The sequence below is a fragment of the Ovis aries genome, chromosome 6 (assembly GCF_016772045.2).
Source record: "Ovis aries strain OAR_USU_Benz2616 breed Rambouillet chromosome 6, ARS-UI_Ramb_v3.0, whole genome shotgun sequence".
In the NCBI taxonomy this organism is placed as follows: domain Eukaryota; kingdom Metazoa; phylum Chordata; class Mammalia; order Artiodactyla; family Bovidae; genus Ovis; species Ovis aries.
In genome coordinates this window covers 93,882,436-93,907,277 of record NC_056059.1, presented here as the reverse complement: position 1 = coordinate 93,907,277, position 24,842 = coordinate 93,882,436, and the positions used below count along the sequence as shown (strand labels likewise).

The 24,842-nt window shown below is 39.2% G+C and overlaps 1 protein-coding gene across 1 annotated transcript in view; it reads right to left on the bottom strand.

Moving 5' to 3' along the window:
- Nucleotides 1-24,842, bottom strand: part of FRAS1 (Fraser extracellular matrix complex subunit 1) — a 523,572-nt gene that overhangs the window by 97,816 nt on the left and 400,914 nt on the right. Inside the window, exons 35-40 of the mRNA XM_027970762.2 lie at nt 23,424-23,456; nt 12,885-13,016; nt 11,677-11,802; nt 9,507-9,754; nt 1,166-1,314; nt 820-982 (exon numbers count right to left, since the gene is read on the bottom strand). Of these exons, the coding sequence (XP_027826563.2) occupies nt 820-982; nt 1,166-1,314; nt 9,507-9,754; nt 11,677-11,802; nt 12,885-13,016; nt 23,424-23,456 (851 nt within the window). The remainder of the gene's footprint in view (nt 1-819; nt 983-1,165; nt 1,315-9,506; nt 9,755-11,676; nt 11,803-12,884; nt 13,017-23,423; nt 23,457-24,842) is intronic.

Below are 24,842 nucleotides of genomic sequence, written 5' to 3'. Positions count from 1 at the left end.
AGTGTGGACACGAAAAAATGAGTAGAATATCAGAACCATTCAGAAACAACTCAGTTGCACAAATTTTCAATTGCTCAAGAAAATCAGAAATCCTGAGTTTTGGGCATTATGGTATGTACATAGAGTGGAATAAGAAAGTGAATTAACTTTTATGGAATCCCTACTACGGGCCAGTTCTGTACTGGAGCTTTTTCATGCTATTTTATTCATCATCAGAGTAATCCTCTGTGTAATAGGAATAGTAGTAACACTTTAAAAATGAGGCAACTGAGGCTAAGAAAGATTATATAATTGGTCCAAGATCAGTCAGTTAGTAACCGAACTGGCACTTGAACTCAGATACGGGTAACTTCATAATCGGGGTACATTACATGGACCCCCACCCTCCACACACCAATATTGTTTACAGAGATAAGTATCAACTCAGTTTAAGATGTGACCCAGGACACTATCCATATTCCTATGTTTTAGTTGCTGCAAACATTAGACTATAAACACCTCAAAAACACACCTCTACACTCCTACTACTATACACATCTAGCATAGTATACCAAAGACCGCACAAATAGATCTGTGTCTGGCACAGAAATATTTGTTGACTAATTAAATAATGTGGATATAATGATTTGATCTTATGCATTTAATTATTTTCATCCTCTTTGAAAAACTAATGATTGAAAGCCATAATAGCTTGATTCTATGGCTTAGATATTTGAGGGGAAGGCCCTGACAGCCAGTTTAAGTAGAAATCCTTCATTCACACTGGCGCAGATTCCAGCTTTCTACAGCACCTACAGTTCATTGATCTGGACTGCTTACCGTGATAAGGTCAGCAAAAGCAATGACTGGGGGTGGATCCTTGTCGGGCGTGATGGTGATGGTAAACTTCTGATTGTCCAGACGGTTGTGGTCCATATCAGAGACAGAGAAGTGGAAGCTGTCAGTAACTGGATGACCACTGGTCTCAAATGCGGCCAAATACCTATCGAAGTCAAGAGAAGAATGGAATGAATGAGCTACGCTGTCAGGTCAAGTAAGATGACTGAATCTCTGTTTAAAAATGGGGCCAGAGGCAACATAATCTTTCAAGGGAACTATGGGTTAGTTGCTTACATATTTTAATACAATTTTAAAAATTCTGTGTAGTACCAGGTGGTTATAATACCTAATTTTCTTGTTGTTGATGTCTTCCATAGTGAAATTAGAAATCTCTGAGAGTTCTTCCACCTCAGGTCCTGAGGTTTTTAAGAGAGCACCATACATGGGCAGAGAAGTTATCTGAATCCAGATCTCTGGGTCGGAGGAAGAATCATCCTAAGCAAGCAAAGATGATACAAGACATGACTGTACATTTGCAGGAAGACAGTAAGGATTTTCAGTAAAGATTACAGGCGCTTCTTTTTCTGCTAAATGAAAAATCTCCTTAAGGAATACCATGTTAAACTGCATGAAAATCTCACTATTTATTCCTCCTAAAATGTCTCTTTGACAGTTATCTTTGAAGAGTAGCTCAGGATAATAGCAGGAAATGCACTTTAAGTATGGGGCATAAAAGAAAGAGAGAAAAAAGAAAGCGCAATGGTTACTGTAAGAGCCACATAAAGTTTGGTTTTTATTACAAGCATCTAGTGAAGTACAAAACATGGTCAGAAATGTAAGTCATTCTTCTAGAAACACAGTTGTAGGCTTCTTCTAGAGTTTTTTTAGTACAGTTTGCTTTTTAGAAAAAGGTAAATTTTTGAAAATAGGTAAAACTTCACTGCTGCTGCTGCTGCTAAGTTGCTTCAGTCGTGTCCGACTCTGTGTGACCCCATAGATGGCAGCCCACCAGGCTCCTCCGTCCCTGGGATTCTCCAGGCGAGAATACTGGAGTGGGTTGCCATTTCCTTCTCCAACGCATGCATGCATGCTAAGTCACTTCAGTCGTGTCCGACTCTATGCAACCCTATGCTAAAATGTATAACAATGATTTTAAAATTCATTGAAACAAAGAATGGAAGGTAAGGACTCACTTTAAAGAGTAGTCAACACAATAAAAAATTTTACCTTAACAGAAAAATTTAAGAAGTCTTATGAATTTCATTCTGACCAAGCCTATGCATGCTCAACCCCTGAGATGCCCAATCCTAATGAAGACTATTTATTTCCCTCTCCTCTGCACTATTTATTTACTGAGAAATAAAATTGGCTTCTTGTTTCTATGTGGAGAATAACTGAAGACAATAATTGAATGTCTTAACAAACAATTTCTTCTTTCTTCAAGGATATTTTTGGAAATATCTAGAAGGGAGGCAACATCTTCTTGGAAAGATCCCGAGTCATTTATCTTTTAGACCAGTTGGCTGTGAACATGAGGGCACTCTATACTTCACCACAGCAACAATGAAGATAAATATTACACGACCAAATGTACTTTCACATGCAAACTTGCATGGCTATGATGTACAGTTAGCTGAGGTCAGAGATCAGAAATGTGAGCACAGCTGCCTGGTGATCTGGGGGAGCAGGTTTGGGTTAGTTCTCATTTCTATCCTTGGGGACCTTTTTAAGTTGGCAGTTCAGAGCTTCAAGGCAAGATCATAGAACTTTCCATATTTCCTCATATCACTTGACAGCAACAAGGAAGAAAACACAAATTTATTGAAGCTGTAAAACTTCAGAAAACAGCCCCTAAATTTATACTTTAAAAGTTTCTCTATTTTTCTTCATAGGTTATCAAATACAACATGCAGGCTTCCAAAAGACTACTTGTTATAATATTGCTGTGAGTAGCCTCTGAGGGGGAATTTTTAAAAGACAGCCAAGTGTTCTAAGGCAATGTCTTCTGAGATGGTGATAAACTACAAGGACAGAGCTCCTGGCTCTTGATGAGAATGAACAGCTTCTAAATTCCACATTGGGAAATTTGGCAAAGAAATGCTTATCTCATGTCAGGCCCAACTTATTATAATTTTTCAAATCTCAAGTGACTGCTGGGTTTGATACAGTGTGAAATCAGCTGGATTTTTTTCTGAATGCTGTCATCATTTAAAGAAACTTACTATTTTGAGATATCCAAGATAATGTGGGTGAAAAATTCTTAAGAACATAGACCTTGATTTTATGTAATTTTTCTACTCGAAGACCTTCTTACCCATTTTGTGTTAATTCACTTTTTCATTTTCTTTTTTATTATCTATACATCTATTGACACACCATTCAACACAAGGATGAGAACTCTGATGATTAACATTTTATGCTCCTCTTTCATCCTGTCCCTGGTTCTACCATCATACTATGGATCTTGCTTTTTGACTTGCTTGAATCTCTTGGAATAGTTTGATATATTATTGTAAAGTTGCTGTTGTTGAGTTGCTGAGTCCTGTTGGATTCTTTGTGATCCCATGGACTGCAGCATGCCAGGCTTCCCTGTCCTTCACTATCTCCCGGAGTTTGCTCAAACTCATGTCCATTAAGTTGGTGATGCCTCCAACCATGTCATCCTCTGTCACCCTCTTCTCCGCCTGCCCTCAATCTTTCCCAGTATCAGAGTCTTTTCCAATGAGTTGGCTCTTCACATCAGGTAGCCAAAGTATTGGAGATTCAGCATCAGTCCTTCGAATGAATATTCAGGATTGATTTCCTTCAGGATTGACAGGTTTGATCTTGCTGTCCAAGGGACTCTCAACAGTCTTCTCCAGCACTACAGTTTGAAAGCATCAATTCTTTGGTACTCAAGGGTGAGAGTGATAGCCCAACTCTCATATTTGTACATGACTACTAAGAAAGCCATAGCTTTGATTATACAGACCTTTGTTGGTAAACTACTGTAAAGTAGTTGTAGTATTTTTAAAAATGTATGAAAAGGGAGTTAGACCCTCCTCTTGTGGGATTTCTCTTTCTTTTCACTCAATAGAAGACTGCTAAGATCCATGATTTTATTTTTCATTATCTATGATTTATATTCTTTTCACTCAGTTCAGTTCGGTTCAGTCGCTCAGTCATGTCCGACTCTTTGCAACCCCATGAATCACAGCATGCCAGGCTTCCCTGTCCATAACCAACTCCCGGAGTCCACTCAAACTCACATCCATCGAGTCAGTGATGCCATCCAGCCATCTCACCCTCTGTCATCCCCTTCTCCTCCTGCCCCCAATCCCTCCCAGCATCAGAGTCTTTCCCAGTGAGTCAACTCTTTGCATAAGGTGGCCAAAGTACTGGAATTTCAGCTTTAGCATCATTCCTTCCAAAGAAATCCCAGGGATGATCTCCTTCAGAATAGACTGGTTTCACTCAGTAGAAGATGGCTAAGATCCATTATTTTATTTATTTTCTTGGGCTCCAAAATCACTGGAGATGGTGACTGCAGTCATAAAGTTGAAAGGTGCTTGCTTCTTGGAAGAAAATCTATGACAAACCTAGACAGCATATTAAAAAGCAGAGACATTACTTTGCCAATAAAGGTCTGTCTAGTCAAGGCTATAGTTTTTCCAGATGTCATGTATGGATGTGCAAATTGGTCTATTAAGAAATCTGAATGCCAAAGAATTGATGCTTTTGAACTGTGGCACTGGAGAAGACTCTTGCAAGTCACTTGGACTGCAAGGAGATCAAACCAGTCAATCCTAAAGGAAATCAGTCCTGAATGTTCATTGGAAGGACTAATGCTGAAGCTGAAACTCCAATAGTTTGGCCACCTGATGTGAAGAATTGACTCCTTAGAAAACACCCTGATGCTGGGAAAGATTGAAGGCAGGAGGAGAAGGGGACCACAGAGAATGAGATGGTTGGATGGCACCACCATCCTGATGGACATGAGTTTGGGCAAGCTCTGGGAGTTGGTGATGGAAAGGGAAGCCTGGCGTGCTGCAGTCCATGGGGTCATGAAGAGTCAGACATGACTGAGCAACTGAACTGACTGAAAGATCCATGAATGTTGTTTTGTGAAGCTATTGTTCATCTCTTCTGAATGTTCTCTAGTATTCCACAGAATAAGTATGCTCCAAATTATCTTTTATTCCATTTGTTGACGCTGATAGACACTGGGCTTGTTTCAGTATTTTTGCTACTATAAAATAGTATAACTGTTATTATAAATAGTGCTTCCCTGATAGCTCAGTTGGTAAAGAATCCACCTGCAATGCAGAAGACCCTGGTTCAATTCCTGGGTTGGGAGGCTCCCCTGGAGAAGGGATAGGCTACCTACTCCAGTATTCTTGGGCTTCCCTTGTGGCTCAGCTGGTAAAGAATCTGCCTGCAATGTGGGGAGAGCTGGGTTCGATCCCTGGGTTGGGAAGATCCACTGGAAAAGAGAAAGGCTACCCACTCCAGTATTCTGGCCTGGAGAATTCCATGTGCTGTATAGTCCATGGGGTCTCAAAGAATTGGACACAACTGAGTGAGTTTCACTTTCATTGCTGTGAGTACTCTTGTGTATATTATTGTGTGTATCTTTTGTACCTGTGAAATTCTCCCTTGGAAAGGAATCCAGGAGAGGAATGGTTAGGAAACATGAACATTCATCATTACAAGACAATGTCAAATTCCTTCCCAGAGCGGTTGTTCTAATTTACAGCTCCATCATAAAAGAACCTCCTGTAGATCCATTTCCTCTCTGACACTTGGTATTTTCATATGTAAAAAATTTTGCCAGTTGAATTGGTACTAACCAGCATACAGTCTTTGCCTGCGTTTCCTGATGTCTAAAAAGGTGAATGTCTCTTATCTTTACTGGCCCCATGGATTCCTCTTCTGAAATTCCTGCTCATGTCTCCAGTTCATTTTTCAAATGGATTATCTTTTTCTTCTCTATTGGCAGATATTATTTATATTTTCTTTGTTATCTTTGCTTCTATGTGTTGTACATATCTTTTTTTCCAGTTTGTAAGTAGTTTTTTTTTTTTTTTTGTATTTATGGTGTGTTTTGGAGAACATAAACCTTAATTTTAATACAATCAAATTTTCAATCTTTTCTTTATAGTTAGCATTTTCTCTTTGTAGTTTAAGAAATTCTTCCTTTTCCCATTACCATGAAAATATTCACCTATACCCTACAAAGAATTGTACAATTTTACTTATGACATTTAAGGACTTGATTTCTATACTTAATATCTGTCTAGGGTGTGAGGCAGCAGTACAAGCTCTTGTTTTCTTTTTAATATGAATAATAATTTGTGCAGATTCATGTTTCAAATAGTTTCTTCTATTACACCAATCTGGTTTGCTATATCTGTTTTATTTTACAGTCTCAAGTATGAGTCTATTTCTAGACTCTCTAGTATATACCAGTGTGGACTGATTTAAACAGTGCACATTTATATCAAATCCTGATATCTGATAGGGCAAACCCCTGCCCTCCTGTCATTCATTTTCAGAATTTTGGCCTTTTGTTGTTCTTTAAACATTATAGACACCTTCCCAGGTGGTGCTAGTGGTAAAGAACCCACCTCCCAATGCAGGAGACATAAGAGATGTGCCTTCAATCCCTGGGTTGGGAAGATCCCTGCAGGAGGGCATGGTAACCCACTCCAGTATTCTTGCCTAGACAATCCCATGGATAGAGGAGCCCGGCAGGCTACAGTCCATAGCGTTGCAAAGAGTCAGGCACGACTGAAGTGACTTAGCATGCATGGATACATTATAGAATGAGCTTATCAAGATCATTAAAAGGTCACTGAACTTTTGACTAGTACTTAGTTGAATGGAAAGATCATATTGTGGGATAATTTATATCTTTTTGATACTAAATATTCCTATGAATATGGCATCTCCTAGTGCTTTTAAACGGAGAAGGCAATGGCACCCCACTCCAGTACATTTGCCTGGAAAATCCCATGGACAGATGAGCCTGGTAGGCTGCAGTCCATGGGGTCGCAAAGAGTCGGACACAACTGAGCGACTTCATTTTCACTTTTCACTTTCTTGCATTGGAGAAGGAAATGGCAACCCACTCCAGAGTTCTTGCCTGGAGAATCCCAGGGATGGGGGAGCCTGGTGGGCTGCCATCTACAGGGTCGCACAGAGTTGGACACGACTGAAGTGACTTAGCAGCAGCAGCAGCAGCAGTGCTTTTAAAAATGCCTGCCAATTAAGTATGACAATTTTCCCTGTAAAAGTATTGCCTGGTTTTTGTTAGATTTAGTCCAAGGAATATAATTTTTGTGACACTATTTTAAGTGATATATCTTTTTAGTTAAATGTATTGGATATTTTTTGATCTTATATAGAAATGCTATTGTTCTGTTGATCTTCTATCCAGCCCCTTCCTAAATTCTCCTTTTATTTTTGAAACTTTGTCAAGAAATTCCTTTGGATTTTCTTTCTAGTCAGTAATAGCATCAATTTTCCCTAGAAGTTATACATCTTTTGTTACATTTATACCTCATATGCATTATGTAATATTATTATAAATGGTTTATTTTGAATTAATATATTTTTGGCTAGTGCATAGCAATTCTATTAGCTATTTAAGATTAATCTTATATCATCCTCTCCATATTACAAATGAGAAAACTGAGCCCTAGGGAGTTTAATAACGTGTCAAGGGTTATTACACTAGCAAAAGTGGTAAGCTTGGATGAGAACCCATTCATTTTAACCGTAAAACCCACACATCCCTCGCCTATTTGTTTCCTTGCAGTACACAGCAAATTGTGTACAGGAAAAAACCATTAAGAAGCAAATCACACAGAATCCCATTTTTGCCTTTTGTTTCTCCTGACGTCATTTCACCTGCTTGCAGCTCACGATACTGTAATTAAGAATAGGCTCACATGTTCCTTTGCGTTATAGTCTGGGTTTCCCCAGTGGTTCAGCGATAAAGAATCTGCCTGCAATGCAGGAGATACAGGAGACGTGGGTTTGATCCCTGGGTCAGAAATATCCCCTGGAGAAGGGAGTGGCCACCCACTCCCGTATTCTTACTGGGAAAATCCCACAGACAGAGGAGCCTGGCGGGCTACAGTCCATGGGGTTGCAAAGAGTCAGACACGAGCACAACACAATAACTGCCCCATTTATGACCAAGGTTTGGGATGGCTTTCCCAACTTTTCTGGATGTTCACAGCAAACTCATTAACTATGCATACCTAGAAAAATCTTCCCCATGACATTAAGCAAAGAATTCTTCCACAACACTCAGAGAAAGTTAGTATTAATAAATAACTTAGCTAAGTCTTTAAAATATGCTATGCTTTCAGTGAGCTAGAATAATTCTTTTGGAGTCTTCTTTCTGCTCCAGTGGGTAAATTCACATTCAATCAATTTCTGAAAATACATGTTCAGTTGCCAATGGGCTTGCATTTTGATCTGCAGTTCATAATATGCACTTAATGGGAAGGAACTGCTCCTGGAATCCTATTTTGGTCTGTCAAACATTTTTCAAGCCTTGGTAATCTATTGATTAAATCTGTATTCATAAATTTTTATGAATTCATGTTTCATAAGACTCAAAAGGCCATAACCTAGGGTAAGAATCACCTGTCAATTTAAAAACAAGGCCAAAAGTGTTCTGAAACTGTACTAGACCCACGAGAAGAATCAGGGTGAAAAGCAGTTTCCCATAAGTTAAGAAAAGACAATTTTAGGGGAAAATCTGTGCAAAAGCAATTGAAGCAATTGTTCCCAGGCCAATGCTTTATCTTACATGCTACTATTCAGGCCTAGATTTTATAGCCATATTCTTCAGCTCAGAAAAGGATTACATAAAACTATACAGTAATTTTTTTAAAGGCCAGGTTATTGGAGGAAATTTTAAGATTAGCAAAGGAAAAATTCAATACTAAGAGTGATTATCATTCAGATAACCATTTTTATTTCAATGTATTTGTCAAAACTACTCATTATGATTTTTACACAGAGAGTTTATGTTCACAACATACATACCTTAGCTCCAGAGGTAAAGTCAAAGAAAGAAGATGAGTTTAATTAACCAGGATCACATATCAAATTAAGGTCAGACTAGTGGAAAAAACAACAGAGTTTCTGAATCTACCCTTGGTCCCTGCTTCTCGTGGGGCATGGAATGGAGGGTGAGTCAGGAATCCTGCCAAACAAGCGTGCCAGCATTCGGTCCAGAGCTGGACCTGAGACAAACGCTAGCGAGAAGTGGGCTGTCTCTCAGAAAAGTGAGCCATGAAATACCATAACTTATCAGTCATTGATGGGTAAATTCTTCTAAGTTGCTCTTCCTCTAAAATTCCCATTTGAAATACTATGGAGGGAGCTTAAAATATGGGAACTTGGGCTTTTTGACACTGTTACTATTTCCTAGTGCCAATCACCCATCCTTACACATTCTCAGTGCATTTTCATCAATGTTCTGCTCATTCACTTGTCTGCTGGGGAAACAGTGGGAGCAGCTGGAATAAAGAGCGTCACTACTTGCAAAGAGCAGAATGATAGGGAAGCTGACGAAAAGTTCCTTTATGGCCATAGACCTGATGGCCCACATGTTCAGCCACGGCATCACTTTCTAGTCAACCTGATCAGAGGGTGCAGTGGACAAAAAGACAAATGAAAGAACTTACCACATAAGCCAGGTGTGACCGAGTGATCACAGCTGTGCTCTTACTGGCAACCGTGATGCTCAGTGAGGCACCAGCAGCCAGTCGGGGCCCCCGGCCCTCGGCCGGGGATACCTCCACCCTCACGTCCACTGTTGTGGCGGAAAGGCCGTCTGTGACTAAGATCTCCATGCTGTCCTCCTGGGCAGACGAGCCATCATGTAGATACTGCAGGACATTTTTCTCTACATCCTCATATGTGAAAGTGTCACCTTTCAAGAACAAAACAAGTTGCAAAACCCCAATAACTTCTGGGAACAATTCTTAAGATTTCAAAGCACATACAGGATCATAAACCCTGGGAGTTATAAGCTAATTAGTTCAACCAACCACCCAACGTATGATTCCCTTTACACTAGCCTTGTAAAGGGTTCTTTAGCCTGTCCTTCAGCATGGCTCAAGGTGGGAGGCTCACCATTTTACAAGGAAGCTGATTCCACTGGAGATAACTCTGAAATGTTTTTAAAGCTTTAAATCAGATGGAGCCAAAATCTGCCTCTCTAAGCTCTATGCTTCACTTTTCATTCTAGACGATACAGGGCATACTTGTATTCTTTATGATAGTGCTTCTAGAATCTAACCATAATACTGATGGCTTATTTTAAAAGTTAAGAAAGTTAAAAAACACTTAAAACTTGAAAAGTATACTTGAAGTTAGAAACCTACTCTGTGTAAGTCTATTCATAAATAGGTGATAGGTGCTGTGTGGAAAAAAAAATTTCAAGGTCATAAACATTTAAGAAACATAGGTTGAAACAAAATTTAAAATATTTAAATGGCAGGATTCACTAGATTTCTAGAATCTTCAATATACAATATGAAAGCTTCTTAAAATTGTTTGGTCATAGAACCCTTTTTATGAGAAATGCTACTTAGTGCCATGGGGCCCCATGACTCCTGAGCACAGCTGAGGAACTGGTCTTCTTGGATGTTGTATTCAACTCTATTTCCTCACAGATTACTGACTATAATAATTGATGGTATATAAGACAACTAAAAAATTTATTCATTCTTTGTTTTCTTCTTCCAAGCCTTCTCTTGATGCTAGTGTAATTGTTCCTTAAAATGATAATAATACTAGTATTTTACAAACATCTTTCAAACTCACATATCTATTATACAAATGTTGGTTAAATATAATATTAAAGAAACTGGGCTATGACTGTTATGCTCCTAACATAGATCCCTTAGGATACCAGAAATCTATCATAATGCTACTTCTTTTGCTCAGTAACTTTTTAAAAACAATCTGTCTTTGTGAATCCCAAGTGCCTATTTATTGTTGTTACAAATCCTATGTAGCTTCAAGGTAAAAAAGTTGACATTCTCCCTCTGCAGCAATATTCAGAAGAACACATTATTACATGCCTGTTAGGAATTACATGAAAGTTTTGAGAAAATACGGATTGTCACAATAAGTATATAGCATCCCACGGTGAAAAGTTTGAAACATATTCACTTCAATATATGAGAGCTAACTATTAAAAATTAGGTTCAGTTGTGTTCTTTGAACTTTTCTGTATTTCCTAAACAATCAGCATGCATGATTTTTATAATTGGACAAAGTAAAATTATTATAAAAATTAAAATTTAATAAAAATTATTTTGGAAAGCTGGTCACATAACCACTTTTTTTAATGGATGAAAATACATGCAGCTTATACTCTAACAGTCAGAGTGTTTAAGATACTGTGAAGATTCACATGGAGCTGACAACTCATGAGGTTGTTCCAAACGTACTTACTCCAGGTTTTAGAAATCAATTTTATATACAACCTGAGAAAAGAGCTTCATAGTTTCGGAGTGTGGGTGGTGGTACAGAGAAGGAAGTCCCCAGTACTTCAGCCAATGGACTAAACATTAAAGGTCTTCCCTTTCTAAGTACCTCCTTATCCCACAGTATTGCTTTACTTCTTGTCGGAGACATAAAATCAACTGTGGAGCAAGAACAATATTCTATACGAGAAGAGAATCTAAAAAAGAATGAATATAAGTACATGTATAACTGAATCACTTTGCTATACACCTGAAACTATCAAAACATTGTAAATCAACTATACTCCAACAACATTAAAATAGTTAAAAAAAAAAAAATAGAAGTTCCAGGAGGCCAATGACGGAGTGAGCAGGCTACCTGTGGCCATGGGCCCTGGTGACCCAGCTGTGTACTTAATAAGCACGCCATGCTGTGGAGGCTTCCGAAGCTCAAAGAGGAGTTCCTCAGGCACTGTCTTTGTGTCTCGTACTTCCAACTGAAGTTCTGTAGTCAGGAGAACAGAGCATGGTGAGCTGTGGATGTTAGCAACTCTACACTCCACATACAGTAAAGCCCCAGGCCAGGCTGGAAGCCATGTTGTGGGAAACCCGATGGTTACAAAAACGCTCAACTGAATCGACCACAAAAGAGAGAAAACTGAATACAGTCAATTCACAAATTGTAAGTAAGTTCTTTAAGAGTTTATCTGAGTCGGTAGTTCCAAATTCAGAACACCTTTTTTCTTCCATACAAACGAGGGAATGGCGGTCCACAACAAGGTCAGTCCTGACTGACTAGGTAGGTTTTCTTCCATAAAATACTCATGGAAGTGGTTTTTGCTTATTATTGTTTCTTCCCTTCTCCTTTCTCTGAATCTATAGAGAAGCCAGCTTATTTTAATAATGGTTCCTCTGGCCATCACATCACAAGAGAAGGAGTGGGGCAGAAGGGACAGTTATCTTTATATCTATGACTTGCTAGTAAGTTGGATGATAATTCACTTGAGGCCAATACTGACAGGTAGAAACTGGATAAGGATGTATAAGAACACACTTTACAAAAATCAAAATATCCACTCTTCCCTCTTCAGATGTTCTTCGTAAAAGAATAAACTTCTAAAGAGTGAGTATACTAATAGGTAAATAAAATCACATATAAAACACTTGGGTCAACTTTAGCTCGTCACAACTTCTGAAGGTTATTGCAATCTGCCACTCCTGTTACTTTTCACTCTCTCAGTAGAAAACAAGAGCAGCCCTTGAAACCATTTCCCTCACGTCTCTTCTCTGCTCTCTGTTACTTTATATTTTAGTGATGGCAACAAATCAAACTCCTGGAGGCTGGAAAATGAATTCAGTGTTGTATTCCATCACTGAGCATTGGCCTCTGAAGGGTTTATTTCCTTCTCTCTGTTGCTTCCATTTGCATGGAAATGGCCAAAGGGACTGCTATGGCTGAGAAAGCATGCAACTTCCGGAAGAGAAGGTCACTACTTTTTGGTAACCATGAAGAGGTTTAAACAGGGACTGTTAGTGAAGTATGGTTCCATCTTCATAGCCATTTTCTTGCAGGTTCCCAGTTCTTACCTATAGAAGTGCTGCCTCCTGGGCTGACCTCAAGCAGAGGAGCTGTGACCTGGAACACTGGTGGGTGCTGATCTGTGCGAAGTAAGTGAATGGTGAGGGCCATCTCTGAACTTGTGTGTTCTCCATCAGAAACTAGAAAGGGTGCACATACACACATAGGTATAAATCACCTTGCAGTCTGGTCACCTTTAGGCAAGTTCTATAAACTTGTAGCTAAAAGTTTTTATTTTTTTAGATTACCTTAACACTCTGAAGAGATGCTTACAAATGGAAAGAGTAAGGGAGCAAGTGAAGATACTGTGAGCTATTCTACAAAGCTGTTTCTACTGAATAACAAAGAGGCTAAAGGACCATAATACCACAGTCATTTTAAGAAGCAACTTTCACAACAAGGTGATATTGATAAATGTTTAGTTCAGTTTAGTTGTTCAGTCATGTCCAAATCTTTGCGATCCCATGAATCACAGCACACCAGGCCTGCCTGTCCATCACCAACTCCCGGAGTCCACCCAAACTCATGTCCATTGAGTCGGTGATGCCATCCAGGCATCTCATCATCTGTCGTCCCCTCCTCCTTCTGCCCCCAATCCATCCTAGCATCAGGGTCTTTTCCAATGAGTCAACTCTTCTCATGAGGTGGCCAAAGTACTGGAGTTTCAGCTTTAGCATCAGTCCTTCCAATGAACACCCAGGACTGATCTCCTTTAGGATGGACTAGTTGGATCTCCTTGAAGTCCAAGGGATTCTCAAGAGTCTCCTCCAACACCACAGTTCAAAAGCATCAATTCTTCAGTGCTCAGCTTTCTTCACAGTCCAACTTATGACCACTGGAAAAACCATAGCCTTGACTAGATGGACCTTTGTTGGCAAAGTAATGTCTCTGCTTTTGAATATGCTATCTAGGTTGGTCATAACTTTCCTTCCAAGGAGTAAGCATCTTTTAATTTCATGGCTGCAGTCACCATCTGCAGTGATTTTGGAGCCCCCCAAAATAAAGTATGACACTGTTTCCACTGTTTTCCCATCTATTTCCCATGAAGTGATGGGACCAGATGCCATGATCTTCGTTTTCTGAATGTTGAGCTTTAAGCCAACATTTTCACTCTCCTCTTTCACTTTCATCAAGAGGCTTTTTAGTTCCTCTTCACTTTCTGCCATAAGGGTGGTATCATCATTGATATTTCTCCCGGCAATCTTGATTCCAGCTTGTGTTTCTCATGATGTACTCTGCATATAAGTTAAATAAGCAGGGTGACAATGTACAGCCTTGACGTACTCCTTTTACTATTTGGAACCAGTCTGTTGTTTCATGTCTAGTTCTAACTGTTACTTCCTGACCTGCATATAGGTTTCTCAAGAGGCAGGTCAGGTGGTCTGGTATACCCAACTATTTCAGAATTTTCAAATATGCACTCATAGGTAATGCTGATAAAAGCTTTTATTTTGGAAATTATTGTAGATTTAATTCATTCTTCCAGAGAAACACATTTTCAAGAAATCTCTTTTGGAAATAACTTGTTTATGTCTCATCAGAAAATAATTTTTTAAAAGGATAGAAATGTCTACACAAGTAATTCTAGTTTGGAAGTAAGCAGACCTATTTTTACCAGCTCATTATGTTCAATGCAATAAGTGGAAGACATCTTTGTGAATAAAGCAGTGACCTTAATATTTTATTTGGATTACCTGAGACATCCAAGTGAAAGCTGATCACTGGAAGGAAATGAAAGCAGAGTTGCCAGACCCTTGATTCTTTTTTCCATACCCCACATGCCTTCCCTTCTCTAAAAGTCAGGTTTGTAGGAGCACCTGCACCACCGACTCATCAGTGGGTTTATCTGCAGTGCCTCCTGAAAAAGCTGCACTGTTGATACTTTAAATGTGTAGTCTGCTTATACATGGGTTCATTACAAGAAACTTTTTACTTTTCTACTTTCTCCTAGACTTAGTAACAAGTCAGTGAGAATCTGACCTCTACTTCAGCCAAGTAAAGCATCATTTAGTGACTCCTACTAATGAGTCCATACAGGTTTTAGATTTGTCTTTTCCTTGAGAACACAACTAAAAGATACGGTTGGATTTGACAAGGTCTGTTCCATGTCCTTAGAGAAGTCCAGAAATAGCCCTCCTGAAGGAGAGACGACATTATCCCTGGGAGAATGACAGTTTTATGACTGTGGTCGTTTGGTCAAATGTCAAAGTTATTGCATCTGCTTTTTTGAGTTCAATCTTTCATGCTCTCTGGATGGCCAGAGATAGGATCAATGATTCTTCTTTTTTTATTCCCTTAATGTTTCCTCTATTTTTCTTTAGATTTTTTATGTGGACCATTTTTAAAAAATATTTACTGAATTTGTTACAATATTGCTTCTGATTTATGTTCTGGAGTTTTGGCCATGTAAGATCTTAGCTCCCTAACCAGGGATTGAACCCTCACCTCCTGAATTGGAAGGTTAAATCCTAACCATTGGACCACCAGGGAAGCCCTGCGACCAATGACTCTTAATTTTGGGAGCTTGAGGACAAGCGTTCCAACTTTTCCATAAATTTCAGCGGATTCAGGATTCTCCGAAGTGCTTGGAATCTACGTTAAGAAGGCCTATTGTTAAATAAAAATAAATAATTGCAAAATACAATTTTTTAATGTTTACGTTGATTTTTTTTTGAAGTGAGGAGCACCTTTGGGAGCCTTCACCATCCTTACCCTACATAAAAGGAGGAAAGATCAAAAATTTAAACAGCTTTGGTCATATCACTCAACTATCCGTGTGACCAAGGTACATCCTTGCCTCGATAAGTAAAGGGAGGAAAATTATTTTTTAGTACAAATTTGTGGATGCTTGGTTGCTCAGTCATGTCTGACTCTTTGTGATCCTATGAACTGTAGCCCACTAGCTCCTCTGTCCATAGGATTTCTCAGGGAAGAGAGTGCATTGCCATTTCCTCCTCCAAGGGGATTCTCCCCACCCAGGGATCAAACCCGCATCTTTTGCATCTCCTGCATTGGCAGGCAGATTCCTTACCACCAAGCCACGTGGAAAGCCTAGCACAAATTACATAACAACAGAATATACCATGATGGCGCAGGGCTTAGCAAGCAAATGTAAGAGCTTACAATCAAAACGTTAATTGCATGTCTAACCCTCTCTTTAAGCAACGTTTTTGATTTCTCTGAGAAATAGTCAAATTGTTTCTGGTCTCATACTTTTTAGATTGGCTTTTTCACTAAAGGTCTACACAAAAAATCTGCACACAGATGGTTATAGCACCTTTATTCACAATGGCCCAAACTTGGAAGCACTCAGAATGTCCTTTAACAGGTGAATGGATAAATAAACTATGGTTCAGCTAGACAATGGAATATCATGCAACACTGAAATAAATGAGCTACCAAGCTATGAAAAGACATGGAGGAATCTTAAATGCATATTACTAAGTGAAAGAAGCCAGTCTAAAAAGTATGAATTCAACTATTTGATATTCTGAAAAGGGTAAAAGCATGGAAGGCAATAATAAGAATAGTGTTTGCCAAAGGTGGGAGGTAGGGGTTGCAAGAGGGGCATAGGCAAAGCACAGAAAAATTTTAGGGCATTAAAGTATCAACTCTGTATGATACAATGATGGATAAACGCCATACATTGGTCTAAACCCATAGGATGCAAAGTAAGTGAACTCTAGAGTAAACTCGACTTTGGGTGATTATGTGTCAGTGTTGATTCATCCCGGTGAAAAGTGTACCATTCTAGTGACTGATGCTGACAACTGGAGGGGCTACGCTACGCATGTGCTGGAGCAGGGGGCACAGGGCAAATGTCCGCACCTTCCTTTCAATTTTGTTGTAAACCTAAAACTGCTCTAAAAAAATTGTCTAAAATAAAAAATTTTAAAAATCACTGAACAGTAAAATAAAGGAACCTCAGGCAGAAACAAGATAAATTAATTTAAGGTCAGCCCAAGGTCTATTTTCTTTACTCTGTATAATAGGTTCATGGATCATTTAACTTAAAGTCTTGGGGAAGTTAATAGTTAACCCCTTCACCTATTCAAGCTTTCAGATTAGTACTGAGGCTTAAAATCTAAACGGGCACACTACCATGATACTTGTTTGTTTTTCATGACCAGAACACATACAGACCAGACTAAACTCAGAATGTCGGAAACTTACATTAAAATCCTGGTTGTACTCTTTACCAGGTATAGAAACATGGGCAGATTACTACTATATTGATCCTTAGTTTTCTCAGCTTTAAAACGCTAAAATAAAACCTATGTTTACAATATTGCCATAAGGCTTAAATACAAGTAATACTGCAAATTGTTTAATAATCAAGAAGTCTAGAAATGAGCCAACAATGGGTTCTTTTCAACAATGACACAATACTAGAAAAAGAAATAAAAGGTGTCCAAATCAGAATAAAAGAAAATTGTCAGTATTTGCAGATGAAATATTATATGTAGAAAACCTTAAAGACTTCACTAAAAAACTGAGAACGAATAAAGAAATTCAGTAAAGTTGCAGGATACAAAATCAATACACAAAAATCTGTTGCATTCTGTACACTAATAACAAACCATTAGAAAGGGAAATTAGGAAAATAACCTCGTTTAGAGTTGTATCAAAAACTTAAACACGTAGGGATAAATTTATTAAAGGAAGTGAAAGACTTCTAATATGAAAACTATATGACACCAATGAAAGAAACTAAAGATATAAATACATGGAAAGATATTTCCTGATTCATGAATTAGAAGAATTAATACTGTCAAAAAGCGGTTCCCCTGGAGGGTCTTCATACATTTTGCTTTGAGGTTGCAAAAAGTCAGACATGACTTAGAAATTGAACAACAACAATATGGTGATTATAATCATTAATCATTACTTACATAATTTGAAAGTTGCTAAGTGTCTGACTCTTTGCGATCCCAGGAATTGCAGCATGCCAGGCCTCCCTGTCTATCACCAACTCCTGGAGTTCACTCAGACTCACACCCATCGAGTCAGTGATGCCATCCAGCCATCTCATCCTCAGTCGTCCCCTTCTCCTGCCCCCAATCCCTCCCAGCATCAGAGTCTTTTCCAATGAGTCAACTCTTTGCATGAGGTGGCCAAAGTACCAGAGTTTCAGCTTTAGCATCATTCCTTCCAAAGAAATCCCAGGGTTGATCTCCTTCAGAATGGACTGCTTGGATCTCCTTGCAGTCTAAAGGACTCTCAAGAGTCTTCTCCAACACCACAGTTCAAAATCATCAATTTTTCGGTGCTCAGCCTTCTTCACAGTCCAACTCTCACATCCATACATGACCACAGGAAAAACCATAGCCTTGACTAGACGGACCTTAGTCGGCAAAGTAATGTCTCTGCTTTTGAATATGCTATCAGGGAGGCCTGGCATGTTGCAATTCATGGGGTCGCAAAGAGTCGGACACGACTGAGCGACTGAACTGAAGAGAATAAAGTTAAAGTTTTTATCACAGGAAAAACATTTACTAACTTTACATGGTGACAGATGTTAACTAGACTTATTGTGGTGGTCATTTCACAGTATATACAAATATCACTCATTATGTTGTACACCTGAAATACGTCCACTATATGTTTTACATACATCAATTAAATCTCAAAAACACCAACAGTGACAGAAGGCTAAAATTTACTGTTGCTTCAAGTGTGATTTTTTAGCTTTCAAAGAACAAATGAATATCTGAGAATTTTAGGGAGATGACATTCTCTCTCACCAACATTTAGCCCTACATGAACTATAATAGGACGTGTGGATGGTTGACTCTAACGAAATAGTCAGTCCCAAGGAAACAGCAATGTATCCATGCCATTTATGGTCAATCACCTTCACTCTAGACCTATATAAGAAACTGTGTCTCTATTTCACATCAGCATAGATGCCAGCTCTGATTCTGTTTTTGCTTACTGGCACTTAGCTTCTATCACACTTTGAACTAAAACTAGGATGCTGAGATCTTTCACACACAGCTGTCACAACTCACTCTTTGGGTCACAACACTTTTGCTTAAAGTAGCAAAGCATTCAATGAAAGGCTCTATTTTAGACTATGAAAAGTGAAAATGTTAGTTGGTCATTGTGTCCAATTCCTTTAGAGCCCCTGGACTGTAGCCCACCAGGCTTCTCTGTCCATAGAATTCTTTAGACAAGAATACTGGAGTGGGTAGCCATTCCCTTCTCCAGGGGATTTTCCTGATCCAGAGATCAAACCAAGGTTTCCTGCATTGCAGGCATATTCTTTACCATCTGAGCCACCAGGGAAGCCCATTCATTCATTAGCTGAGCGTCATGTAGGGATGATTATAGGCATGCTTCAGAGATATTTCAGACCACTGCAATAAAGCGAATGCTATAATAAAGCAAGTCACATGAATTTTTTGGCTTCCTAGTGTATATAAAAATGGTGTTTATACTACATTGTAGTCTAATAAGTGTGCCATAGCATTATGTTAGGCATTATGCATGTACGTTAAAAAATAATGTACATATCTTAATTAGAAAAATAATTTATTGCTAAATATGCTAGCTATCATCTAAGCCTCCAATGAATTATAATATTTTTTGCTGGTGGAGGACTTTGAGTCAATGTTGATGGCTGCTGACTGATCATGGTGGTGGTTGCTGAAGGTTGGGATGGTGGTGTCAATTTCTTTAAATAAGACAATGAAGTTTGCTATACTGATTGAGTCTTCCTTTTGCAAAAGATTTGAGTCAGTCTTCTCAAACCCTGATGCTGCTTTACCAACTAAGCTTTTTGTAATATTCTAAATCCTTTGTTGTCATTTCAGTAATCTTTGCAGCATCTTTAATAGGAGTACATTTAATCTCAAGTGACCACTTTCTTTGCTAATCCATTAAGAAAAAACTGGAATCAAGATTGCTGGGAAAAATATCAATAACCTCAGATATGCAGATGACACCACCCTTATGACAGAAAGTGAAGAACTAAAGAGCCTCTTGACGAAAATGAAAGAGGAGAGTGAAAAAGTTGGCTTAAAGCTCAACATTCAGAAAACTAAGATCACGGCAGCTGGTCCCATCACTTCACGGCAAACAGATGGAGAAATAGTGGAAACAGTGTCAGACTTTATCTTTTTGGGCACCAAAATCACTGCAGATGGTGATTGCAGCCATGAAATTAAGATGCTTACCCCTTGGAAGGAAAGTTATGACCAACCTAGATAGCATATTCAAAAGCAGAGACATTACTTTGCCAACAAAGGTCCATCTAGTCAAGGCTATGGTTTTTCCAACAGTCAGGTATGGATGTGAGAGTTGGATTATAAAGAAAGCTGAGTGCTGAAGAATTGATGCTTTTGAAGTGTGGTGTTGGAGAATACTCTTGAGAGTCAGTCCCTTGGACTGCAAAAAGATCCAACCAGCCCATCCTAAAGGAAATCAGCCCTGAATGTTCACTAGAAGGACTGGTGTTGAAGCTGAAATTCCAATGCTTTGGCCACCTGATGTGAAGATCTGATTCATTTGAAAAGACCCTGATGCTGGGAAAGACTGAAGGTGACTGGTTGGAGAAGATGGTTGGATGCATCACTGACTCAATGGGCATGAGTTTGAGTAAACTCCGGGAGTTGGTGACGGACAGGGGGGCCTGGCATGCTGCAGTCCATGGGGTCACAAAGAGTCAGACACAACTGAGCGATTGAACTGACTGAACTGAAGAAACAACTCATTCATTAAAGTTTTATCATGAGATAGCAGCAATCAGACATATCTGACACTCCACTTCTGATTTTAGTTCTCTTATTATTTCCATATCCACAGTTACTTCCTCCACTAAAGTCTCAAACCCCTCAAAGTCATTCAAGAAGGTTGGAATGAACCTGTTTCAAACTCCTGTAAATGTTGATATTTTGACCTCTTCCCACAAATGGATGTTCTTAATGACATCTAGAATGGTGAATCCCTTCCAGAAGGTTGTCAATATATTTTGCCCAGTCCATCCTAGGAATCCCTATCTATGTTAGCTATAGCATCACAAATTGTATATTTTATATAATAAGACTAGAAAGTCAAAATTACTCCTTGATCTATGGGTTGCAGAATGGATGCTATGTTAATAGGCGTGAACACAACATTAATCTCATTGTACATCTCCATCAGAGCTCTTGGGCACCAGATATATTGTCAATAAGAAGCAATATTTCAAAAGAAATCATTTTTTTCCCAAGTAGTAGATCTCAAGACTGAGCTTAAAATATTCAGTGAGCCATGTTGTACACAGATTTGCTGTCATCCAGGCTTGCCTGGAGAATCCCATGGACGGAGGAGCCTGGTTGGCTGCAGTCCATGGGGTTGCTAAAAGTCAGACACAACTGTGTGACTTCACTTTCACTTTTCACTTTCATGCATTGGAGAAGGAAATGGCAACCCACTCCAGTGTTCTTGCCTGGAGAATCCCAGGGACGGGGGAGCCTGGTGGGCTGCCGTCTATGGGGTCGCACAGAGTTGGACACGACTGAAGCAACTTAGCAGCAGCAGCAGGCTTTGTTGTCCCATTTATAGAGCCCAGATGGAGTAGATTTAGTACTTAATTCTTAAGGGCCCTAGGATTTTTGGAATGGTAAATAAGCATTGGTTTCAATTTAAAGTTACCAGCTGTATTAGCCTTTAACAATACAGCCTGTCCTTTGAAGTCAGGGACTGACTTCTCCTCTATAGCTATGAAAGTCCTAGATAGCATCTTCTTCTAGCGCAAGGCTGTTTCACCTACACTGAAAATTTGTTCTTTAGTGTCACCACCTTCATGAATTAGCTAAGCTAGATCTTCTGGATAACTTGCTGCAGCGTTTATATCAGCACTTACAGCTTCACCTTATGCTTTCATGTTATTAAGATGGCTTCTTTCCTTAATCCCATGAATCAACCTCTGCTAGCTTCAAACTTTTCTTCTGTAGCTTCTCACCTCTCTTAGCTTTCACAGAATTGAGAGTTAGGATCTTGTACTGGATTAAACTTTAGCTTAAGGGAATGTTGTGGCTGGTTTAATCTTCTACCCAGGCCATTAAGACTTTTTTTCCTATCAGCAACAAGGCTGCTTTGCTTTCTTATCATTTGTGTGTTCATTGGAGTAGCACTTTTAATTTCCTTCAAGAACTTTTCTGTCGCATTCACAACTTGGCTGTTTGGCACAAGAGACCTAGCTTTTAGCCTGTTTTAGCTTTTGACATTCTTTCCTTCCTAAGCTTAATTATTTCTAGTTTTTAATTTAAAGTGAGAGATGTGTGACTCTTCCTTTCACTTGAACACTTAGAGGTCATTGTAGGGTTATTAATTGGTTTAACTTCAATATTGTTGGGTCTCAGGAAATATGGAGGCCCCAAGAGAAGGAGAGAGATGGAGGAATGGCCAGTTGGTGAGACAGACAGAACACACACAACATTTATTAAGCTTACTGTCTTATATCAGCAAGTTCCTGGTGTCCCCAAAACAATCACAATATTAACATCAAAGATCACTGATCATAGATCACTATAACAAATACAATAATAATGAAAAAGTTTGAAATGTTACAAGAATGATCAAAATGTGACACAGAGACAGGAAGTAAGCAAATGCTTCTAGAAAAATGGCTGAAAAACTTGTTCTATGCCGGGGTGCCACAAACCTTCAATCTGTAAAAAATGCAATATCTGTGAAGCACAATAAAGTGCAATAAAATGAGGCAGGCATGTATGTCCCAATCACTATTTTGGGAACTCTATGCGTGTGTGCTGGAGAAGGCAATGGCACCCCACTTCAGTACTCTTGCCTGGAAAATCCCATGGGCGGAGGAGCCTGGTGGGCTACAGTCCATGGGGTCGCTAAGTCACGACTGAGCAACTTCATTTTCACTTTTCACTTTCATGCATTGGAGAAGGAGATGGCAACCCACTCCAGTGTTCTTGCCTGGAGAATCCCAGGGACGGGGGAGCCTGGTGGGCTGCCGTCTATGGGGTTGCACAGAGTTGGACACGACTGAAGAGACTTAGCAGCAGTAGCAGCATGTGTGCAAGCTGAGTTGCTTCAGTCGTGTCCGACTCTGTGCAACCCTATGAACAGTAGCCCGCCAGGCTCCTCTGTCCATGGAATTCTCCAGACAAGAATACTGGAGTGGGTTGTCATGCCCTCCTCCAGGGTTTGGAAGCTCTACACATATATAATTATTATTTATTATCCCCATTGATGGATAAGGCACGGAGGCACAGAAAGGTTAAGAAACTTTCTTAAAGCAGGCTGAACCTGAGACAGACTGGATTCAAAGTCTGAGATCTTAACCATTATTACCTCGTTTTCATAAATAATAGAACAAGTGGAAATTGGGCTTAAAGCACACTGATCCTTTGTATCCTTGGTGGAGCATTTTCCCTATGAATACAAAGTTGAGCTGTCACGATTTAACTAGCATGTGATTATTTTAGAAGAAACTTGCGTTATGCAACTTTTAAATAGCTCTTAGAAAATAGCTAAAGTAACAATGAAGAGCGCAAAAAGGCTTCTTAAAAGACTGTGATTAAAATTTTTACCTGTGAAGTGGAATTTCACCGATTCTGGGAGACCTGAGAGAACAGAAGACAGAAAATCATTATATTGAACATTTGGGGGCCAGAAATGGATGGAAAAAGTAAAATATATTAGGAGAAAAGTTAGAAAAATAAATTATTATGGTTTAAGGGGGGCTTCTCTGGTGGCTCAAACGGCAAAAAATCTGTCTGCAACCTGGGTTCAATCCCTGGGTCAGTAAGATCCCCTAGGGAATGGATACCCACTCCAGTGTTCTTGCCTCATGGACAGAGGAACCTGGTGAGCTACAGTCCATGGGGTTTAAAGAAAGATCACCAGATTGTTAGCTAACTTTATGTTGAGTTTAATGATGCCAATACTAATTTTAAGTAACAAAAAGAACCACAGAGTGGAATAATTTTATATCATAGCAGTTAGAGTGATGTATAATAGATTCATTCAGGTCCGATTTTACCAGTACATAAAATCCTACAAATCGGTGAATGTGGGTAATGTCATATATCACTGGCAAGGCTTGCTGGTGGGTCAGTTTCACTGTAGAATTGAGTGATGCCTGGGACATTGATTTACACACTGTAACAGCATGAGAGATTTATCTCGTGTCATTTATCCCATAGATTATATAGGATACAACTCTGCTCTCTCTAAAAACGCTCCAGAAACATAGGTGAATACAGTGGATTCGGAAATAACTTCAACCAGGTCTGACATATTTTCTTTTCCTCTAATCCCTGGATAACCTGAGTTTCTTATAAAAAGTAGTTCTTGTAAAGTTGGGGTTAGAGGACCATGAACATTTTCACTGGCTGTGAGTTATCTAGCTAGTAAACACTGGGGATTAGAGAAGGAAATGGCAAACCACTCCAGTATTTTTGCCTGGGAAATCCCATGGACAGAGGAGTCTGGCAGGTTACAGTCCATGGGGTCGCAAGGAGTCGGACATGACTTAGTGACTAAACACACACACAGACAATGAGGATACTCTTTAGAGACGAGGTATATCCCAGTGTTTAGGAATTTTCAGTCTGAGTCAATTATCTTCTAGACAGTTACATCTATATAAATAATGGCAGATATTACTTTAAAACTGCCATACTATAAAACATAACTCTAAAACTATTCAACCTATGTTCAACTCACCATTAAAAATCATCAATTGCTTTGTATGATTCAAGCTACTATACAAAAATAATTCTCTATATTAATTGTGTTGAAAGTGTGAAAGTGTTAGTTGCTCAGTCATGTCTTACTCTTTGTGACCCCATGGCCTGTAGCTCAACAGGCTCTCCTGTCCATGAGATTTTCCAGGCAAGAATACTGGAGTAGGTTGCCATGCCCTCTTCCAGGGGATCTTTCCGACCCAGGGATTGAAGCCCGGTGTCCAACATTGCAGGCAGATGCTTTACCTCTGAGCCACAAAG